The sequence below is a fragment of the Tachyglossus aculeatus genome, chromosome 26 (assembly GCF_015852505.1).
Source record: "Tachyglossus aculeatus isolate mTacAcu1 chromosome 26, mTacAcu1.pri, whole genome shotgun sequence".
In the NCBI taxonomy this organism is placed as follows: domain Eukaryota; kingdom Metazoa; phylum Chordata; class Mammalia; order Monotremata; family Tachyglossidae; genus Tachyglossus; species Tachyglossus aculeatus.
The window spans coordinates 21,140,528-21,162,837 of record NC_052091.1 but is presented as its reverse complement, the minus strand read 5'-3'; the positions used below and the strand labels follow the sequence as shown (position 1 = coordinate 21,162,837).

The 22,310-nt window shown below is 49.7% G+C and overlaps 1 protein-coding gene across 3 annotated transcripts in view; it reads left to right on the top strand.

Annotated features, from left to right (window-relative positions):
• The window catches only part of RASGRF1 (Ras protein specific guanine nucleotide releasing factor 1), a 136,142-nt gene that overhangs the window by 99,472 nt on the left and 14,360 nt on the right, over positions 1 to 22,310 (top strand). For all 3 annotated transcript variants that reach the window (XM_038767536.1, XM_038767537.1, XM_038767535.1), the window contains exons 16-21: positions 28 to 153; positions 1,412 to 1,582; positions 6,212 to 6,318; positions 11,478 to 11,590; positions 12,316 to 12,376; positions 21,688 to 21,791. In XM_038767536.1, coding sequence (XP_038623464.1) covers positions 28 to 153; positions 1,412 to 1,582; positions 6,212 to 6,318; positions 11,478 to 11,590; positions 12,316 to 12,376; positions 21,688 to 21,791 — 682 coding nt within the window. The remainder of the gene's footprint in view (positions 1 to 27; positions 154 to 1,411; positions 1,583 to 6,211; positions 6,319 to 11,477; positions 11,591 to 12,315; positions 12,377 to 21,687; positions 21,792 to 22,310) is intronic.

The following is a 22,310-nucleotide window of genomic DNA, read 5'->3' as shown; positions in this document are numbered from 1 at the left end:
AAAACCGACACTTTCTATCTCCCCCAGGCTCAGAAGTCTCTGTGAGAGAAGAATCGGACACGGATCCGAACCAGAGTGACGAAGCCGATGCCGAGACTTCTCCGACCAAATCTCCAACCACCCCCAAATCTGTCAAAAGCAGAAATTCTTCAGGTATTTCCAGGGTCTGGGAACCCCCAGCCTGGCAAGGACTTTGGGAAATAATCTAGTCCATCCCCCTGCATCCAAAAGAACCCTACCTGACACTCCTTGAGAGAGATGAGATGCTAAATTAAGCCTCCTGGACAGGAATGATAATTCCTATTCCTATGTTCCAGGAATGATTATTCTGGAAAGGAGGCTGGAGGTCACCTGGAGCATCTCCCTGCCTTAGGGTCACACTAAAATCACCTGGTTTTAAAGTCCTCTGGAGAAAAGGAGTGAATTTTTCTGTCTGGGTGTTTCACTGCTTCCTGAATGGCGGTATTTGTTCACCACTTACTATGTACCAAGCGCTGTACTAAGCACTGGGGTAGATGCAAAGTAATCACATCAGTCACACTCTTTGCCTCAGTTAAAGCACTGGGGTAGATACAAGGTTATCAGGTTGTCCCATGTCAGGCTCACAGTCTTAATCCCCATTTTACTGGTGAGGTAACTGAGACACAGAGAAGTTAAGTGACTTGCCCAAAGTCACACAGCTGACAGGTGGCGTAGCTGGGATTAGAACCCACAACCTCTGACTCCCAAGCCCGTGCTTTCCACTAAGCCACACTGCTTCCTTGGTGAGCGGAAATACTAGATGAAACCCCTTCTCCTGCTATCAGGGACCACCTAAGGACAACTCCAGCACTTAATGTAGTGTTTTAAAAAAATGGAATTGGCTAAGTGCTTACTATGTGCCAGGCACTGTCCTAAGAGCTGGGGTTGACATAAGTTAATCAGGTTGGACATAGTCCCTGTCCCAACTGGGACACATGGCACTCTTAATCCCCATTTTACAGATGAGGTAACTGAGGCTCAGAGAAGTGAAATGATTTGCCCAAGGTCACACGGCAGACAAGTGGCCACTCTGGGATGAGAACCCAGGTCTTGCTGACTCCCAGTACCATGCTATAATCCACGAGGCCACACTTTTTCTCAAACTAGACTCACACTTGTGGAACTCGGATGGAAGGCTTTTGTCAAAGGCGCAGTCTAATATGTTGAGCTATGACTCAGTGCTTGGTACAAAGTAATAATAATATTAATAATAACTGTGGCATTTGTTAAGTTAGAAAATACTGGCAAACACTATCATTATTACTATTGCTATTATAATAAGGACTCTGGACATCTGTCGAAGCCACGTCATGGGTAATTTCCTAACCGCTCCTGTGGTGAGGAGTTTTCTCCCAGGCAGGACTAACTGTTGGCTCTGTCCCTCTCCCAGAATTCTCCCTGTTCTCTTACAACAACGGGGTGGTGATGACATCTTGTCGTGACCTGGACAGCACCCGCAGTGCCCTGTCAGCCGCCTCGGCCTTCGCCATCGCAACTGCGGGGGCCAATGAGAGCAACCCAAACAAGGAGAAGTACCGGAGGTTATCCCTGGCCAGCGCAGGTCCGTGCCTGGTGCGGGGAGGGGAGGGGGCTTGGTTTCTGTGGGCAGGGATCTTGGCAAATTCCCAAGTGGGCAGAACACTCCCACACAGTGCTCCTTTTGCCCCACATTTGACACTTCCTCCCTGTTCCACCAAAGTACCCAATAATAATAATTGTGGTATTTATTAAGTGCTTACTATGTGTCAAGCACTGTTCCAAGTGCTGGGGTTGATACAAGATAATCGGGTTGGGCACAGTCCCTGTCCCTCACAGGGCTCACAGTCTTAATCCTCATTTTACAGATGAGGGAATTGAGCCACAGAGAAGTGAAGTGTCTTGCCTAGGATCACACAGCAGACAAGTGGTGGGGCTGGGACTAGAAGCCAGGTCCTTCTGACTCCCAGGCCTGGAGGCATAGTGGGACCAGGGCAGGTAGGAAGAGGGGGACCAGGGCCAGAAGGCAGAGAGGTACCTGGGCCGGGAGACAGGGGAACCTGGGCTGGAAGGCAGAGGGGTAACCTGGGCCAGGAGACAGGGGGACCAGGGCTGAGAACTAGAGGGGGACCAGGCCCAAGAGGCAGGGGATGACCAGGTCAGAGAGGCAGAGGCAGACCAGAGCCGGGAGGCAGAGGGTTACCTGGGCTGGGAGGCAGAGGGGTAACTGGACCGAGAGATGGAGGACAAGGGCCAGGAGGCAGAGAGTGACCAGAGCCGGGAGGCAGAGGTCTACCTGGGCCAGGAGGTAGAGTGGGACCAGGGCCGAGAAGTCAGGGGGTTCAGGGCTGGGAGGCAGAGGGGGACCTGGACCAGGAGACAGGGGGACCAGGGCTGAATGGCAGAGGGGGACCAGGGCGGTTAGGCAGGGGACCAGGGCCCGGAGGCAGAGTGGTACCTAGGCTGGGAGACAGGGGGATCAGGGCCGGGAAGCAGAGGGTTAACTGGGCCGAGAGATGGGGGACCAGGGCCAGGAGGCAGAGGGTGACCAGGGCCAGGAGCCAGAGGCGTACCTGGGCCGGGAGGCAGTGGGGACCAGGGTAGGGAAGCAGAGGGGTATCTGGGCCATTAAACAGGGGGACCAGGACCGATAGGCAGAGGGGACCCAGGGCCAGGAAGGAGAGAAATCCAAGGGTCTGGAGGCAGAGGGGGACCAGGGCCGAGAGGCAGGAGAGACCAGGACAGGGAGGCAGAGGGGGACCAGGGCCAGGAGGCAGAGGTGGACTATGCCCGGGAGGCAGAGGGGTACCTGGACTGGGAAACGGGTCCAGGCCCTGGAGGTAGCGGGGTACCAAAGCCAGGAGACGGGGGACCAGGGCTGGTTGGTGGAGGGAACCCAGGGCTGAGAAGGAGAGTGACCCAAGGGCCTGGAGGTAGAGGGAAATTAGGGCCGGGTGGCACAGAGACCAAGGCTGGGAGGCAAGAGGGACCAGGACTGGGAGGCAGAAGGGTACCTGGGCCGGGAGACGGGTGACCAGGGCCGGGAGGCAGAGGGGTACCTAGGCTGGGAGACGGGTTACCAGAGGGCAAAAAGGGGCCAGGGTGTGGCCAGGAGGCGGTGGGGTACCTAGGCCAGGTGTCAGTGGGGGAACTGGGCCGAGAGGCAGCAGAGACCAGGGCAGGGAGGCAGAGGGCGACCATTGCCGGGAGGCAGAGGGGGACCAGGGCAGTGAGTCAGAGTGGGTCCAGGGAGGTAGACCATGGCCGGGAGGCAGAGGGGTACCTGGACCGGGAAACAGGGGGACCAGCTCTGGGAGGTAGAGAGGTACCTGGACCAGGAGACAGGGAGACGAGAGCGGGCAGATAGAGGGGACCTAGGGCAGCGACGGAGAGAAGGACCAGGGCCTGGAGGTAGAGGGAGAATAGTGCTGTGAAGCACAGAGGGACTTGGGCCGGGAGGCAGAGGGGATCCAAGGGGGGGACGCAGAGGGGGACTAGGGCCAGGAGGCAGAGGGTTACCTAGGCCAGGAGATGGGGGACCAGGGCCAGGAGGTAAAGGTCATCCAGGGCCGGGATGGGGAGGGACCCACGGGCCTTGATGTAGAAGGAGACCAGGGCCGGGAGGCAGATGGGGACCAGGGCCAGGAGGCAGAAGGGTACCTGGACCGAGAGACACAGGGACCAGGGCCTGGAGGCAAAGGGGTACCTAGGCTTGGAGGTGGGGTGCCAGGGCTGGGAGGCAGAGTGGGACCAGGGTGGGGAGGCAGAGGGGGACCGGGGCCAGGAGCCAGAGGGGGACAAGGGCCAGGAGGCAGAAGGGTACCTGGGCTGGGAAACAGGAGAACCAGGGCCGGGAGGCAGAGGGGTACCTAGGCCAGGAGACGGGGTACCAGAGGGGGAAAAGGGGCCAGGATGCAGCCAGGAGGCGACAGGGTACCTAGGCTGGGAGTCAGAGGGGAAATCGGGCTGAGAGATGGGGGAGACCAGGGCAGGGAGGTGTACAGGGTGACCAGGGCTGGGTGGCAGAGGGGGACCAGGGCCTGGAGTCAGAAGGGGACCAGGGCCAGGAGGCTGAGGTGGACCAGGGCTGGGAGGCAGAGGTGGACCATGGCCGGGAGGCAGAGGTGGACCATGGCCGGGAGGCAGAGGGGTACCTGGACCGGCAAACAGGGGGACCAGTGCCAGGAGGTAGAGGGGTACCTGGGTCAGGAGACAGGGAGCCCAGAGTGGGCAAGTAGAGGGGACCCAGGGCTGCAACGGAGAGAAGGACCAGGACCTTGAGGTCGAGGGAGTCCAGGGCCGGGAGGCACAGAGGGAGCAAGGAGAGGAAGACAGGTGGACCAGGTCCGAGATGCAAGGGGACCTAGGCCGCGAGGTAGAGGGGACTCAGGCAGGATGGAGAGAGGGCCCAGGGCCTGGAGGTAGAGGGAGACCAGTGCTGGCAGGCACAGGGGAACCAGGGACTGGAGGCAGAGGGGGACCAGGGCAGGGGGGAGCAGGACCAAGAAGCAGGGGGAACAAGGGCCTGGAGGCAGAGAGGGCCAGGGCCAGGAGGCAGAGAGGGACAAGGGCAGGGAGGCAGAGGGGGACCAGGGCCAGGAGGCCGAGGAGGACCAGGAGGCCAAGGAGGACCAGGGTCGGGAGGCAGATGGGGACCAGAGCAGGTAGGCAGAGGGGAACTAGGTCCAGAAGGCAGAGTGGTACCTGGGTCGGGAGTCGGAGGACCAGGACCAGGAGGCAGAGATGGATCTGGGCCGGGAAGCAAAAGGGGACCCGGGTTGTAAAGCGGGGGGAAAAGGGCAGGGAGGCAGGGGGGACCAAGGCCGGGTGGCCAAAGCGGATCAGGGCCGGAAGGTACATGGGGACTAGGGCAGGGAGGCAGAGGGGTACCAGGGCCAGGTTTTGTTGTCTGTCTCCCCCTTCTAGACTGTGAGCCCGCTGTTGGGTAGGGACTGTCTTTATATGTTGCCAACTTGTACTTCCCAAGCACTTAGTACAGTGCTCTGCACACAGTAAGCGCTCAATAAATACGATTGAATGAATGAATTAATTAAGCGCTTACTATGTGTCAAGCACTGTTCTAAGTGCTGGGGTTGATACAAGATAATCGGGTTGGGCACGGTCCCTGTCCCTCACAGGGCTCACATTCTTTATCCCCACTTTACAGATGAGGGAATTGAGCCACAGAGAAGTGAAGTGTCTTGCCCAGGATCACACAGCAGACAAGTGGTGGAGCTGGGACTAGAAGCCAGGTCCTTCTGACTCCCAGGCCTGGGCTCTGACATGATTGACATGCCTGCCACGCTCTACCTGGTGTCGCTTGGCAGTTGGGAGGGAAGAAGAAAGGGTGAAGCTGTGTGGGAAGGGGGCCGGTATCAAGCAAGCCCATGGGCACAATTCCGCAAAAACCACATGTCTCTTTAGATGATTTCAGGGGAGAGGGTAGCAGAGCAGGAGCCCACCTAGGGTCCAGCCTACTAAATGCTGCTCTCCCTTTTAGGGGTCACCCACACCCAGGGATCCCAGTTGTGTCTGTTATATTGTTATACTCCCAAAGGCTTAGTAGGTGCCCAGTAAATATCACTGACTGACTCACTTCTTGACCCACCACATGGATCTGGGTGATGGGTCCGCAGAATTTCAGGTTCACCCTGCTTTGCCCGCCAAAGTCCCTCTAGACTGTAAGCTTGCTGGGGGCAGGGAATGTGTCTGTTATATTGCTATAGTATACTCTCCAAAGCACTCTGCACACAATAAGTGCTTGATAAATTCCACCGATCGATTGAATGGCTGAGGAGGGCATGAGTCTGCTGATGGCTGGGAACCGATGGAGGGGACTACTTCGCCCATCACCTTTCTGAGACGAAGAACTTGGAGGAGGGAGCAGAGAAGCAGCGTGGCCTAGTGGCTAGAGCCTGGTCCTGAGAGTCAGAAGGACCTGGGTTCCAATCCCAGCTCCGCCATTAGCCTGCTGTATGACCTTAGGCCAGTCACTTTTTTGCACCTCAGTCACCTCATCTGTATAATGGAGGTGAAGACTGTAACCCCATGTGGGACATGAAATGTGTCCAACCTATCTTGTATTTATGCCAGTGCTTAGAACAGTGCTTTGCACATAGTAAGCACTTAACAAATATATTTTAAAAGAGGGGACAGTCTCTTCCAACTCATGCCTAAAATACAATGCCCCCCGGGCTGTGAACTGTCATTTTAGGGTTCCCTCCCGACCAGAGGAATGGAGATAAGGAGTTTGTCATCAGGCGGGCAGCCACCAACCGGGTCCTGAACGTTCTGCGACACTGGGTGTCCAAGCACTCGCAGGTAACATCTCCTTCCCCAGACTGCCAGATCCAGCAGCTGCTCAGGGCTGGAACCCCAGGGAAGGGAACTTGAAGGTTGGGTGGGGTAACCGGGTGGCTAGAGGAAGGACGGAATTGCTCACATGGGGACATTTGCCAGATGATTCGTTCCGAGTGAGGATGGGGAAGATACAAGGTCTGACGGTTTCCTTTTTCCTGGGGCCGAGGAGGAGGAGGAGGAGGAGGAGGAGGAGGAGGAGAGCCTGAAGCGGCGGGGAAATGGAGGAAAACTGCGGGAGCTGAAATCCCCAGCCGAAAAACCCAATGGGGAGGATCCCCATCCAGCCCAAGTCTCATTTTTCTTTTGGTTGGGCCCATGGGGAGCAGAAATCTGGGTCCCCAGGCCCAAGGTGGAGGGACCAGAAGATGAGAGGGCTGATGGAAGGGGGCTGTAGTGGAAAAACCAGACCCACTCCTTTTCTCTTCTCCCTCTCCCTTCTGCGTCACCCTGACTTGCTCTCTTAATTCATCCCTCCCTGCTTCCCAGAACCACAGTACTTATGTACATATCTGTCATTTATTTATTTCTATAAAAGACCCCCCAGCTCTAGACAGTAAGCTTATTATGGGCAAAGAATGTGACTATTCATTGTTGTACTGTCCTCTCCCAAGTGCTTAGTACAGTGCCCTGCACACAGTAAGCGCTCAATAAATATGATTGAATGAATGAACAAATGGCGGCCCAGTCAGTTCAAAATTCAGACCTGGGCCAAACTGGAAATTGCTTTTCTCCCAGGACAGGCTAGCCCTAGCAGGGGTGGCAGCCACTTTCTTTCTCCTCCTCCTTCTCTTTTATCTCCTATTCTCAGCTGTAGGGACAAGGGGTCAATCCAGCCATTCCTCTGCCTGTGCCCTGCAGGGATTTGGACAGAACCTCAGGACTGTAGACATCTGGTTCTTTTGCTAAGGAGTCAAGGAGGGACCCAACCACCCCATACCAAACCATCTCCTTGCCCCTGTTCAGGCTGAAATGGGTCCAGCCTAGGCACTGTCCAGACCCACTGCCTGGCTGAGAGTTTCTTTTTTATTTTCTGATATCTGTTTAGCACTTACTATGTGCCAGGCACTGTTCTAAGTGTTGCGGAGGTTACAAGGTGATCAGATTGTCCCACATGGGCTCATAGTCTCAATCCCCATTTTACAGATGAGGTCACGGAAGCACAGAGAAGTTAAGTGGCTTGCCCAAGATCACTCAGCAGACAAGTGGCAGAGCCAGGACTAGAACCGAAGTCCTTCTGACTCCCAGGCTGGGGTTTTATCCACTAGGCCGCGATGCACTCTCTCTCTGTCTCTCTCTGTCTCTCTGTCTCTCTCTGTCTCTCTGTCTGTCTGTCTGTCTGTCTGTCTGTCTCTCTCTCTCTCTCTCTCTCTCTCTCTCTCTCTCTCCCCAATAAAGTCTTGGGGCTCAGCCGTAGAACTTCATCCTCAAGCTCATTTGATTGGAGGTCTGCCCCTTGGCCAGCACCATGATCTCTCTAGCTGACAGAATTCCCACCTTCCTAGCTCCCTCCCATCTCTCCTTCTCCAGCCCAGCCCGCACCCTCCGCTCCTCTGCCACCGCTAACCTCCTCACTGGGCCTCGTCCTAGCCTGTCCTGCCGTCGACCCCCGGCCCACATCCTCCCCCTGGCCTGGAATGCCCTCCCTCCACACATCTGCCAAGCTAGCTCTCTTCCACCCTTCAAAGCCCTATTGAGAGCTCACCACCTCCAGGAGGCCTTCCCAGAATGAGCCCCCTTTTTCCTCTCCTCTTCCCCATCCCCCCCAGCCATACCTCCTTCCCCTCCCCACAGCACTTGTATATATTTGTACAGATGTATTACTCTATTTATTTTACTTGTACATACTTACTATTCTATTTATTTTGTTAATGATGTGCATAGAGCTATAATTCTATTTGTTCTGACGATTTTGACACCTGTCTACATGTTTTGTTTTGTTGTCTGTCTCCCCCTTCTAGACTGTGAGCCCATTGTTGGTTAGGGACTGTCTCTATATGTTGCTGACTTGTACTTCCCAAGCGCTTAGTCCAGTGCTCTGCACACAGTAAGCGCTCAATAAATATGATTGAATGAATGAATGAATGAATGGAGTCTTGTATTTTATAATTATAAGTGTTAATAGTAGTGGTAGTAGTATATATGTTAAGCATTCATTCATTCATTCAACTGTATTTATTGAGCACTTACTGTGTGCAGAGCACTGTACTAAGCACTTGGGAGAGTACAATACAACAATAGACAGTCACATTCCCTGCCCGTAATGAACACAGCAGGCCTGTGGCTGAGCCAGGATTAGAACCCAGGTCCTTCTGACTCCCAGGCCCATGCTCTGTAATAATAATAACAATAATAATAATAATAATAATAATAATGGTATTTGTAAGTGCTTGCTATGTGTCAAGTACTATTCTAAGCACTGAGGTAAATAAAAGCTAATAAGGTTAGGCACAGTCCCTGTCCCATGTGGGGCTCACAGTCTTCATCCCCATATTTCAGCTGAAGGAATTGAGGCACAGAGAAGTTAAATGACTTGTTCAATGTCACACAGCAGACAAGTGGTGGAGCGGGGATTAGAAACCAGGTCCTTCTGACTCCCAGGCCGGGGCTCTATCTACTAGGCCAGAATGCTTCTCCCTGTCACCCCGCAGACCCTTTTCTCAGGTGGAAGAGTGGGACATTTGGCCACAGCTTCTCCTCCTTCTGCCTGATTATTCTGTTATTATTATTCTATTCTATTATCTTATAATAGAAAAACCATTTTGCATTTCCATAACAGTATAGTGGTAATACCTTGAATTTTTCCAGCTCTTTTCTCTTCCCAAAGTGGTTTTACATCAGTTATTTCACTCATCTCCACAACATTCTTGGGAGGTTTGAAGAGGTATGTTTTTGACCCGATATACAGATGAGAAACTGATGCATGCAGCAGTTAAATCCCATACCTTATGACTTCCAGGCCTGTGCTCTATCCACTCAGCTCTACCACATTTCTGCTGGGTGACCTTGGGCAAGTCTGTGCCTCATTTACCTCAACTGTGAAATGGGGATTAAGAGTGGGAGTCCTGCATGGGACAGAGACTGTGTCCAAATTGATTAGCTCATATGTAGATATGAGCACTTAGAATAGGGCTTGGCACAAAGTAAGTACTTAACAAATACCATAATTATTATTGTTATTATGATGAGAACCCAGGTTCATTCAATTGTATTTAGTGAGAGCTTACTGTGTGCAGAGTACTGTACAGTTTGGGAAAATACAACGATAAAAAGTGACATTCCAGGCCCACAACAATCTTACAGTCTGGTCTCCAGATTCCCAACCCCGTGCTCCTTCAACTGCCTCATCCAAAGATCTCTAAGTACTTTACATTTACATTCCTCCTGACACCTCTACAGGGCAGGGTGATTCCCTCCCCATTTTTCAGAAGGGCTTAAGGCACCAGGAAGCAGTGTGGCCTAATGGAAAGAGAATGACGCTGGGAGCCAGAGGACCTCTGTTCTAATCCCAGCTCCTTCACTTTCCTGCTGTTTGACCTTGGGAAAGTCACTTAACTTCTCTGGCCCTCAGTTCCCTCATTTGCAAAATGGGGATTTAATCTTGTTCTTCCTCTTATTTAGACTGTTAGCCATATTTGGGACCTGATGATCTTGTATCTACCCCAGTGCTTAGTACAGTGTTTGGCATATAGTAAGCGCTTAATAAATACAATCATCATTGTAATCAGTAGAACATGGTTTTCTCCCTTTTCTTTTTTCTTTTTGATGGAACTAGTTAAGCATTTATCCTATGCCAGGCATTATACTAAACTCTAGGGTAGATACAAGTTAATCAGGTTGGACACAGCTCATGTCCCACATGGGGCTCACAGTCTTAATCTCCATTTTACAGTTACAGAGGTAATTCAGAGACAGAGAAGTTAAGTCATTTGCCCAGGGTCTTTGGCTCTGTTAATTCCCCATTAGACTGTGCACTCCATTAGGAACAGAAACTGTGTTTGATCTGATTGAATTTTATCTGTTCAACTGCTTAACACAGTACTTGGCATATAGTAAGTGCAGCTAGTTGGAGCTTCCTGTGATGTATGTGTAGGATGTCCTGAGATGTATGTCCTTGTCTATTCTCCGGAGACCCACCAGTCAATCCATCATATTTATTGAGCACGTACTATGTGCAGAGCACTGTACTAAACACTTGGGAGAATACAATACAGCAGAATCAGCAGACACCTTCCCTGCCCATACCAAGCTTAATGGAAGAGGAGTTTCATGCAGACATATATTTCTCTCTGCTTAGCTATGCCTGGGGCAGTGTGGAAGCTAGAACAAATTAATTTGGTCAAGCTCTTAATTTAGGTTTTATTTTTGAAACACTATTTCCCATCCTTTTCCCTAGCCCAAGCTCTCAGGCAGCCACATGGTTGAGTCACATGGTGTCCAGTTTATAGTAGCCAGATGAACTTCTTGGCCCTGGTAGTCATGAACCTCAGTGGCTTTAAATAACACCTGTAATCTTCAACTTCGGTATTTGCTATTGTGATCTTCTCCAATTTTTCTACCTAATATAATGCAGTGTGGCCTAGTGGATAGAGCATGGGCCTGGGAGTCAGAAGGACCTGGCTTCTAATCTGGCCCCGTCACTGGTCTGCTGTGTGACCCTGGGCAAATCACTTAACTTCTCTGGGCCTCAGTGACCTCATCTGTAAAATGGGGATTGAGACTGTGAACCCCATGTGGGACATGGACTGTGTCCAATCTAACTTGTATCGACCCCAGTACTTAGAACAGTGCTTGGCACATAGTAAGCACTTAATAAGTACCATTATTATTTTTTGTATTATTATTATTATCTTGTATCTACCCCAGCATTTAATACAGTGCCTGGCATGTTGTAAGTGCTAAACAAATACCACAAAGAAAAAAAATTCCAATTTTGACCACAGTCATGACTGGGACATCTAGTTGGATCCTGGCTGAACTTCCTAATCCCATATTTTATTTTAATGGTTCTAAATACACGATGGCTAATTCTGATCGTAATTTGGGGAGATTTCAGTTCTTGAGGCAAAAGCCTGTTAGGGTGAGCTACCAGCAAAACCATCTCCTCTAACTCTTCTGAACAGGATTTTGAAACCAACGATGAACTCAAGTTTAAAGTTATCAGTTTCCTGGAAGAAGTGATTCATGACCCGGAGCTGTTGACCCAGGAGAGAAAAGCGGCAGCCAACATCATAAGGTAAATGTGTGCTTAGGGAGGGGCAGAACCCCCCCAGGGAGTGGGGAGCATCTCTCCTCAGTGACTGGAACTGGAACTAGCTTAAGCTCTTATCAGTTACTGTAATGAGCATGGTGCCTGGGACCAAATCTCTGAGAGCTGCTTCTGGGGACAAGGGAATGGCCATTTAGAGACAGACAGGTTTGTAGATTCCCCAATCCTGCCCTCTCCCATCCAGGACTCCCATAGCAATGGGGTAAGCGGAAAAGCTCACCTAAACTTTGGTGGTCCGAACAGCCCCCATCCTACACACTCCCCGCCAGCTCATAGCTACGCCCTGTCTACCTCTCTGGAATATAGGGGGGTCCAGTCGTGTTGGGAGGGGCAGGTGTGGTGGCAGGGATTTGGGACATTCCCTCCCGTTCCCCAGCTTCCGGTCTGAGCTACTCCCTGTCCTCCTCAGGAATATAGGGGACCCGGTTGTGTTGGGAGGGGAGGGGTGACACTCGTAGAGTCAGGGATTTGAGGTGTTCCCTCTTGCTCCCCAACTTCTACCGGGCCCGAGCTAGGCAATCCTGTCTGAGCACTCCCACCACGATCCCTGGACAGCAGCTCAGGGAGTGCCCCAGCAAGCCCCCAAAACGGCACCCAACCGAGAAAGCGAACCTCCCCCACCATCCTGCACCCCCCCACACACACACACACATCCTGTGCCTTTGGCTCATTGCCTGTCTCCGTTCCCCCAGGACTTTGACCCAGGACGACCCCGGAGACAATCAGATCATGCTGGAGGAGGTCTTGCAGATGGTAAATGTTGTTTTCAGGATGGGATGTCCCTGAAACCCCAAGTTCCTCTTCCATAACCCCTCCCCCAACTCTCCCAAATCCTCCAATTCATTGGCCATTCATTCAGTCGTATTTACTGAGTGCTTACTGTGTGCAGAGCATTGAGTAAGCACTTGGGAGAGGACAATACAACAATAAATGGACACATTCCCTGACCACAATGAGTTTACAGTCTAGAGGGGTGGAGATGGATATTAATATGAATAAATAAATAAATTACAGATAGGGACACAAGTGCCGTGGGGCTGCGAGAGGGGATGAATAAAGGGAGCAAGTCAAGGTGATGCAGAAAGGAGTGGGAGAGGAGGAAAGGAGGGCTTAGTCAGGGAAGGCCTCCTGAAGGTGTACCTTCAGTAAGGTTGTGAAGATGGGGAGAGTAATTGCCTGTCGTATATGAGGAGGGAGGGCCTTCCAGACCAGAGGCAGGATGTGGGCAAGAGATCCATGGTGAAATAGATGAGATTGAGGTGCATTGTGGGCAAGTCACTTAACTTCTCTGGGCCTCAGTCCCCTCATCTGTAAAATGGGGATTAAGACTGTGAGCCCCCCATGGGACAACCTCATCACCTTGTAACCTCCCCAATGCTTAGAACGGTGCCTTTCACATAGTAAGCACTTAATAAATGCTATTATTATTATTATCATTATATTATTACTATTTTTGAGAAGGTTAGCATTAGAGAAGCAAAATGTGTGGTCTGAGTTGTAGTAGGAGAGTAGCAAAGTGAAATGGTGGGGGCAGAGGGTGCAAGATGATTGAGTGCTTTGAAGCCAATGGTGAAGTGTTTTTGTTTGATATGGAGGTGGATGGGCAACCACTGGAGTTTCTTGAGGAGTGGGGTGACATCCTGAAAGTTTTTGTAGAAAAATGATCTGGGCAGCAGAGTGAAGTCTGGACTGGAGTGGGGAGAGACAGGAGGTTGGGAGGTCAGCAAGGAGGTTGATACAGGCTAGGGGGTGCCGAGGACCCTAGGCATCACCGGCCACCTGAAAATGGAACCAGGGTGATCAAGTATCAGTAATTATGGTTTTTTATTAAGGGCTTACTAGGCATCAAACACTATTCTAAGGGTTGGGGTAGTTACAAGTTAATTAGGTTTTACGCACTCCCTGCCCCACACTGGGCTCAGGGAGGTCAGATATCGAATACCCATTTTCGATGAGCTAACTGAAGCACAGAGGTGTTAAGTGATTCAACCAAGATCACCAAACTGGCAAATGGCAGAGCTGGGATTAGAACCCAGGCCCTCTGGCTCCCAGGCCCGTGCTCTAGCCACTAGGCCACTCTGACAAGAGGCCTAGTGGCAATCAGCCCAAGCCGCTTCTGCCTACAGCAAAATGGGGAAAGAATAACTTCTCTGTATGGAGAGATTGAAGGGTTTGGGAGTCTTTAGCGAACAGTGAGAAGATTGAAGTTGAGCCAGATATTAAATCAAAAGCTATTTTCAGAGAAAACAAGCTAGACTTCCTGACTAGATGACTGTATTGGCTGGTCAGTCTTCTGGTTAAAGGCTCCAAACTCCCCACCAAAGTTTCTATCTGAACCCATATGGGAGTAACAGTATGGCTTAGTGGATAGAACATGGGCCTAGAAGTCAGAGGACCTGGGTTCTAATCCCGCCTGTGCCACTTGTCTGCTGGGGGACCTTGGACAGTCACATAAATTATCTGTGCCTCAGTTGTCTCATCTGTAACATGGGGATTAAGATTGTGAACTCTATGTAGGACAGGGACAGTGTCCAGCCTGAATACCTTATATCTACCCCAACGTTTAGTACAGTGCCTGGCACATAGTAAGCGTTTAATAAATACCTTTTTTAAAAAAATGTTGGGGTTATTCACTTCTTCTGTGGCCTCCCACTAACAAGCCTAGAAATCCAAACTATCTGCCCAGCTGGATCTGTCTCATGGCAGCTCATCTGTAAACTTCTCATAAATTTATAGATCAATCAATGGTATTTATTCATTCATTCATTCAATCATATTTATTGAGCGCTTACTCAATAAATATGCAGTGTGCAGAGCACTGTGCTAAGTGCTTGGGAAATACAAGTCGGCAACATACGGAGACAGTCCCTACCCAACAATGGGCGCACAGTCTAGAAGGGGGAGACAGACAACAAAACAAAACATGTAGACTGGTGTCATAATTGTCAGAAGAAATAGAATTTTAGCTCTATGCACATCATTAACCAAATAAATAGAATAGTAAATATGTACAAGTAAAATAGAGTAATGAATTTGTAAAATATATACAAGTGTTGTGGGGAGGGGAAGGAGGTAGGGCAGAGGGGGGGATGGGGAGGAGGAGAAGAAAAAGGCTCAGTCTGGGAAGGCCTCCTGGAGGAGGTGTGCTCTCAGTAGGGCTTTGAAGAGGGGAAGTGAGCTAGTTTGGTGGGTGTGTGGAGGGAAGGCATTCCAGGCCAGGGGAAGGACGTGGGCCGGGGGTCGACGGCGGGACAGGCCAGAATGAGGCACAGTGAGGAGGTTAGCAGTGGCATAGGAGCGGAGGGTGCGGGCTGGGCTGTAGAAGGAGAGAAGGGAGGTGAGGTAGGAGGGGGCGAGGGGATGGAGAACCTTGAAGCTGGGAGTGAAGAGTTTTTGGTTGACAGGCAACCACTGGAGATTTTTGAGGAAAATTTATTGAGTGCTTACTATGTGTTAAGCACTGTACTAAGCTCTTAGTACATTATTAATCATTATTATTATTATTATTATTAGAGCAAGGGGAGGGCCAGAGTGGATGGTGGCCATTTGAAGAGGGGGTGGCTTCCATCCCCGCTGGTTAATCCAGTGCTCCGTAACCATGTGGCTTAGTGGATAGAGCCCAGGCCTGGGATTCAGAAGGACCTGGGGTCTAATCCTAGCTCTGCCATTTGTCCGCTGTGTGATCCTGGGCAACTCATTTCACTTCTCTGTGCCTCAGTTACCTCATCTGTAAAATGGGAATTAAGATTGGTATATGAGATAGGGACCGTGTCCAACCCAATTTGCTTGTATCTACCCTGGCGCTGAGGACGGTGCCTGGCGCATAGTAAGAGCATAACAAATACCAATTATTATTAGTATTATTATCATTATCATTGTGAGGTCTGGTGAGAAGGGGTGGCGGCCCGGGAAGTGGGAGACAGTGCAAACCTAGGACACTTGGGGGGCTTGAAAGGAGGGTGGGGGCAATCAGGGCATAGACACAGGTAGGTTTGCAGCACCTAGTCTGATGCTCAACCCCCAGAAAGCAGCTCAAGAAATGCAATTCATTCATTCAGTCATATTTATTGAGCGCTTACTGTGTGCAGAGCACTGTACTAAGTGGAAAGCACAAGTTGGCAATTGATTGATTGGGAATAAAACCCAGTAGGTCTACCAATCAATTGATCAATCAGTCATAATTATTGAACACTTACTGTGTGCAGAGCACTGTACTAACTGCTTGGGGGAGTGCAATACCGCAGAATTGGTAGATTTCTATTCTGCTTGAGACTAACTGCCCCGCTGGATCTGTCTTGTTACAGCTCATCTGTAACCTTCTCATCCATCAATCAGTCAGTGGTATTTATTGAGTACTTACTGTGTGCACAGCACTGTACTAAATGCTTGGGAGAGTACAATATAACAATATATAATTGATGCATTGCCTGCCCACAGTGAGCTTACAGTGTACAGGCCTGGAATTGCAGTTCCAGGTGCTCAAAGAGATTAGGGTTGGACTGAAAGAAATCAGATGGGGCACAAATTGGGAAAAACATTGGAACTGTCCCCGGACCAGGCTAATTCAGCTCACTGCCTGAAGCTTCTTCCCGTCTCTGCCCTGGGAAGGGAGGAAAGACCTAGAAATGCTTCTGCTCAAGAAAAACACTGCAAGCTCATCTCTAGACTTTCAGCTTCTTGTGGGCAGAGAATGTGTCTGCCAACTCTGTTGTACTGTACTCTGCTTCTCTAGCCACAATTCCTCTTCCTGCAGCTTGGAAAACACTACATATCCCACCCGCCTCACTCTCAGCTTCCAGTTTCCCCTGTGAACAGCCACAAACACCGGCCAAAGCCAGGGGACAGATCCATAGACCAGCTGCTAAAGCTAAAGGTCAGGGATGGAGAAGGGACAGTTGGTGGGGTTGGGTAGCCTATCCAACATCCATCCATCAATCAATGGTATTTCTTGAATGCTTACTATACGCAGAGCATGGTACTAAGCACTCGGAGAGTACAATATAACAGATTGGTAAACACATTCCCTGCCTATAATTAGCTTATATCCACGGCACTTCTGTACATACCTGTAATTTATTTATTTATATTGATGCCTGTCTCTCCCTCTAGACTATAAGCTCATTGTGGGCAGGTACTGTGTCCACTACATTGCTATATTGTACTCTCCCAAGCAATTAGTACAGTGTTCTACACACACTGCACCTCTGTAAATATCCATAATTGATTTCTGTTAGTGTCTGTCTCCCCTTCTAGACTGTAAGCTCGTTGTGGGCAGGGACTGTACCTACTACATTGGTCTACTGTACTCTCCCAAGTGTTTAGTACAGTGTTCTGCATACAGTAAGTGCTCAATAAATGTGCTTAACTGACCCATAACCATGAGGATGGCTTCCAGGGGGGCAATGAACACATCGTTCCCCCAATCACCTGTTGTCAGAGTCAGAGTCTTGGGCTGGCTCATCTAATCCAAGCTGGCACTGCCGATGGGTTTATAGTCTTGGGAAATTGCCATTCGATCAGGGTCATTACAAAATGATCAGATTCCCCTGCCCAGTTGAACAAAGACTCTTTTCCCCAACTCTTTTCTAGACTGTGAGCTCACTGTAGGGTAGGGACCGTCTCTATATGTTGCCAACTTGTACTTCCCAAGCGCTTAGTACAGTGCTGTGCACACAGTAAGCGCTCAATACGATTGGTTGATTGATCAATCTGTCTTTGTCCAGTCTGAAAGGTTCTAGAAATTCCATGTTCTTTGCCTTTCTCTTTCACTATTATTATTATTATTAATAATAATAATAATAATAATCAATAAGCACTTACTACATGCCAAGAGCTTTTCTAAGTGCTGGAATAGATACGTGTTTTTCAGTCGTTCCTCTGTCACGTGAGCCCACTTCTCTTCCAATGCCCTTCCTCTTTCCCTCTTCCCTTTCTCCTCATTCCCCACTCCACAGTCTCTCTTCCTTCCCACCTCACTGGTTTTGCAGCTCTGCTTTGAACAGGCTCCCCCCTCCCTCCCCACCCCCACCCCACTTCCTCCACCCGCCTCTTCCCCTTCATCTCTTGGACTCTCTGCTAATTCCAGGTTAGAGTTTCCTGTAACTTTCCTCAATGGAGATGGGGGAAAAGGGAAATGGAGAACATTTCTCTCAGCCAAAATGGGTTCAGTTGGACACAGACTCCACAGCACAGGTTCATTAGGGAACAGATGGTCCACCGCTTTTGGCATTCACTGTGCCTGGCACCGCTCTTTGGGAATATTTCTCCCTTGCCAACACGCAGTTAGAAGTACCAGCCTCTTGTGCCTTTAGTGGAAATCCGGCTGGCGTCTCAGGACACAATGTTCACTGGAAAATAAAAGCTCCCCTCCCTATTGCCAAAAATCACTTTTTACTCCAGTGGGTACTTGAGAGGAGTTTGCCCACAAAAATCACAATGAGCACACAAATTGCCTGTTTGGATAGAAACAGATTTCTCCTGAGTCTCTTCAGCCTCGCTTTGGCAATGTTAGAATTAACCCTCCCGGACACTTTTTTTTAAATGGTATGTGTTAAGCGCTTACTATGTGTCAGGCACTGTTCTAAGTATTTGGGTAAATACAAGTTAATCAATTCAGATGCAGCCCCTGCCCCACATGGGCCTCTCAGTCTTAATCCCCATTTTACAGATGGGGGAACTGAGGCCCAGAGAAGTGAGGTGACTTGCCCAAGGTCACATAGCAGAAAAGTGGTGGAGCTGGGATTAAAACCAGGTCTTTCTGACTCCCAGGCCCAGGCTCTAGCCACTAGACCAAGCTGCTTGTGGAGTCTGGGTTGTTTCTAGCCTTTGGTATTTAAATGGTATTTGTAAAGTACTTACTAGGTGTCAAGCACTTTTCTAAGCATTGGGATACATAGAAGTTTACCAGGTTGGACAAAGACCGTGTTCCACATGGGGCTCACAATCCAAATTGGAGAGAGCAGAATTTAATCTACATTTGCCAGATGAGGTAACTGAGGCAGAGAGAAGTTAAGGGACTTGCCCAAGATCACACAGCAAACAATTGGCAGAGCCGGTATTAGAACCCAGGTTCTCTGAAACCCAGACCCGTACTCTTTCCACTGAGACACACTACTTCTCATTGTTTTTCTACACCCCAATTCACAATAAATGATGTCTCTCTAGTGGAATCAGGGCTCCCAGAGGTAAGGCCCCAGCCCAGTTAGACCATCTTTGATGAAAGGGATTCGTTTGGGGCCATCGTTTCATGTAAGGAAGGGCCTCAGAATCTGGGATGAATTCAGATTCCTATTGACTCTGCACAAAGTTAAATAATGCTAGCATCATTAAGCCTTCCCCAGAAGTGGCCACTTTAAATCCATCTTCAGAACTAAGCATTTGCCAAGAGCGGTCTCCTAGCTGAGAAGCTCTTTACTGATCTTTGACCTTATGGAACTATGAACCCTGCACTGTCCCAAGCTGGGTGAGGCCCCCTCCCCATCCAGCGACTTCCCATAAAACACCACTTTCATTATCTTGTTTCTTAACAAATCATTCCAGGGTTTCCAAAGCAATTCTAAATAGGTAAGAAGCTTTTTTCTCCAAAACCAGGTCAGCTTCTAAACCAAAACCTGGATATGAGGCAGCAGGACAGCAAGAAGGGAGAAGGAGAAAAGTGGGGGATGAAGCTATATCCTAATTGTGGGCAGGGAATGTGTCTGCTAACTCTGTTGTACTGTAATAATAATAATGATAGCATTTATGAAGCAGTTACTATGTGCAAAGCACTATTCTAAGCACTTGGGAGGTTACAAGGTGATCAGGTTGTCCCGTGGGGGGCTCACAGTCTTAATCCATTTTACAGATGAGGTAACTGAGGCCCAGATAAGTTAAGTAATAATAATAATGATGATGGTATTTGTTAAGCGCTTACTATGTGCAAAGCACTGTTCTAAGTGCTGGGGGGATACAAGGTGATCAGGTTGTCCCACGTGGGGCTCACAGTCTTATTCCCCATTTTACAGATGAGGGAACTGAGGCCCAGAGAAGTTAAGTGACTTGCCCAAAGTCACACAGCTGACAGTTGGTGGAGCCGGGATTTGAACCCATGACCTCTGACTCCAAAGCCCGTGCCTTTTCCACTGAGCCACTCTGTATTCATTCATTCATTCATTCAATGGTGTTTATTGCTGAGTGCTTAGTACAGTGCTCTGTACACAGTAAAAGCTCAATAAAGACCACTGATGGATTGATTGACTGAAAAGGCGAGGACATATCCCAGTAACATTAATTCCAAGGACAGGATCTGGGGGCCCCAGAAAAGTAGAGGGGACAGGAGCAGGGCAGATTTTTTTTCAATCCTCCCTCCCCCTCCACCTCTCCCTAGACTGTAGGGTCTGCTTTCCTGCTGTTGATTGTTGACTTTTAGTGAACACCCCCGTGGGTCTGTCACATCCCCTATTAGCAGAGGAACCAAGCTCTCTTCCAGGGTCACCCAGCTGCCACTCCATCAAGAACCAGTAAGAGAATTACGGAGTGTACATTTTTCTGCAGGGCAAAAGTTGCCAAAGAAGAGCCTGGGTCAGTGGAGGGAGCAAAGGCACCTGTCACATAGGAATGGCTAATGAGGATAACTTATTGTTAATCAGTCAACAAATGGTATTTATTGAGCACTTACTATGTGCAGAGCACTGTACTAAGAACTTGGAAGAGTACAGTATAGTAGAATTAGCAGACACATTCCCTGCCCATAATAAGCTTACAGTCTAGGGACCAGTTTATAGTCTTTATCAAGTTGGCTTAATCCCCTGACATTCATTCAGTAGTAGTTATTGAGTGCTTACTATGTGCAGAGCACTGTACTAAGTACTTGGGAAGTACAAATCAGCAACATACAGAGATGGTCCCTACGCAACAGTGGGCTCATAGCTAGAAGACAACAAAGAGCATACTGTAAACTGCCTTCTTTCACAGGGATAGAAGTTGGGAGGTCCCAGATCAGCTGGTATGCTGCAGCACAGAAGGATGTGTATGGGGGTGGTGGGAATTTTATTATTATTATTATTATTGTTATTATTATTGATGTTTAATTCACTAAATGCTCATTATAGGCCAGGCACTGTATTAAGCACTGGAGTAAGTGCAAGGTTGGACACAGTCCAGGTCTCACAGGTGTTGACTTTCTGCCTGCCGGGACCCAGCGTGGGTGACGTGGCCCAATGGTCAGAGTCCGGGCCTGGGAATCAGAGGATCTAGGTTCCCATCCTAGCTCCGCCAGTTGTCCACTTGGTCATCTTGAGCAAGTTGCTTCACTTCTCTGTTCTTCTGTTACCTTCTCCATCAAATGGGAATGAAGACTGTGAGCCCCAGTGCTAAGTATAATGCCTGGCACATAGTAAGTACTTAAATACCATAAAAAGAGCACAGTTCCTTTCCCTCTTGCTATAGCCAAGTTGCCAGTGGGTAGGTTGGCTGAGCTGGGAGATGAATGCCCTGGAATCTGAATGATAAACTGGACATTTCATTTGGCCTTGGATTAAAAGCCAAATTGTCTTTGTTTTAGTGAGGACATGTAGTCTTTGTCCTACAGCTAATTTACTGACCACCTCTCCAATGGGGATGTCATGTGGATGCCATAGTTGGCCTTCTGCCTGCCTGGTCCTGATGTTGGTGATGTGGCCTAGTGATTGGAGCCCGGGCCAGAGAATCAGAAGGCCCTGGCTTCCTATCCCAGCTCTGCCACTCGTCTGCTGGATGACCTTGAGCAAGTTGCTTCACTTCTCTGTTCTTCTGTTTCCTCATCTGTCAGATAGGGATGAAGACTGTGAGGCCCATGAGGGACAGGGACTGTGTCCAACCTGATTAGCTCATTATACCCGAGCGCTTAGTACAGTGCCTGGCACATTGTAAGCGCTTAATAAATACCATTTAAAAAAAAATTTTTTTAAAACCCTTCCCCACCAACCCGGTAGGCCCTCTCCTCCTCCACACCCCTAAAGGCACTGGGGAAGCGACCTTTGTTTGTCCTGGGGGACTCCTCTTCCACTGAGCACTGACCCGGTGGATGTTGGGGGCCTCTGTCCTAGGCCGAAGGGGTGAAAGCCGAACCCTTCGAGAACCACTCCGCCTTGGAAATAGCCGAGCAGCTGACACTACTGGACCACCTCGTCTTTAAGAAGATCCCGTACGAGTAAGTGGGCACGGTGCATCCGACCCAGGTGCCAAGGTGCCTGCTCCTGTCTTCCTCCCACGTCTCCTTGCCAAGACCCCTGAGTAACCTAAATGGATAGCCACATGGACCACCGGCCCACCATTCCTCCTATCTCTGGATGGGAATATCCTCAGGCCACTCCCCCAAAATTCATTTGGCTGCATGTGTTTGTGTTGAGGAGGGTAGGGGGGGATCTCTTCCCCCAATTCCCTCCATGGTTACATTTCTGGCCTCCCCCGTCCCTCTGAAACATTTCTCTCTATATGTTGCCAACTTGTACTTCCCGAGCACTTAGTACAGTGCTCTGCACACAGTAAGCGCTCAATAAATACGATTGAATTCATTCAATCATTCACTGTACTAAGTGCTTAGGGGAGTACAGTATAACAATATAACAGACACATTCCCTGCCCCAAATGAGCTTACAGTCTAGAGGTCATCAGAACCCACTCCTTAACCCCACCCCCTTACCAGAAATTAGGCCTGGGGGCGGGGGAG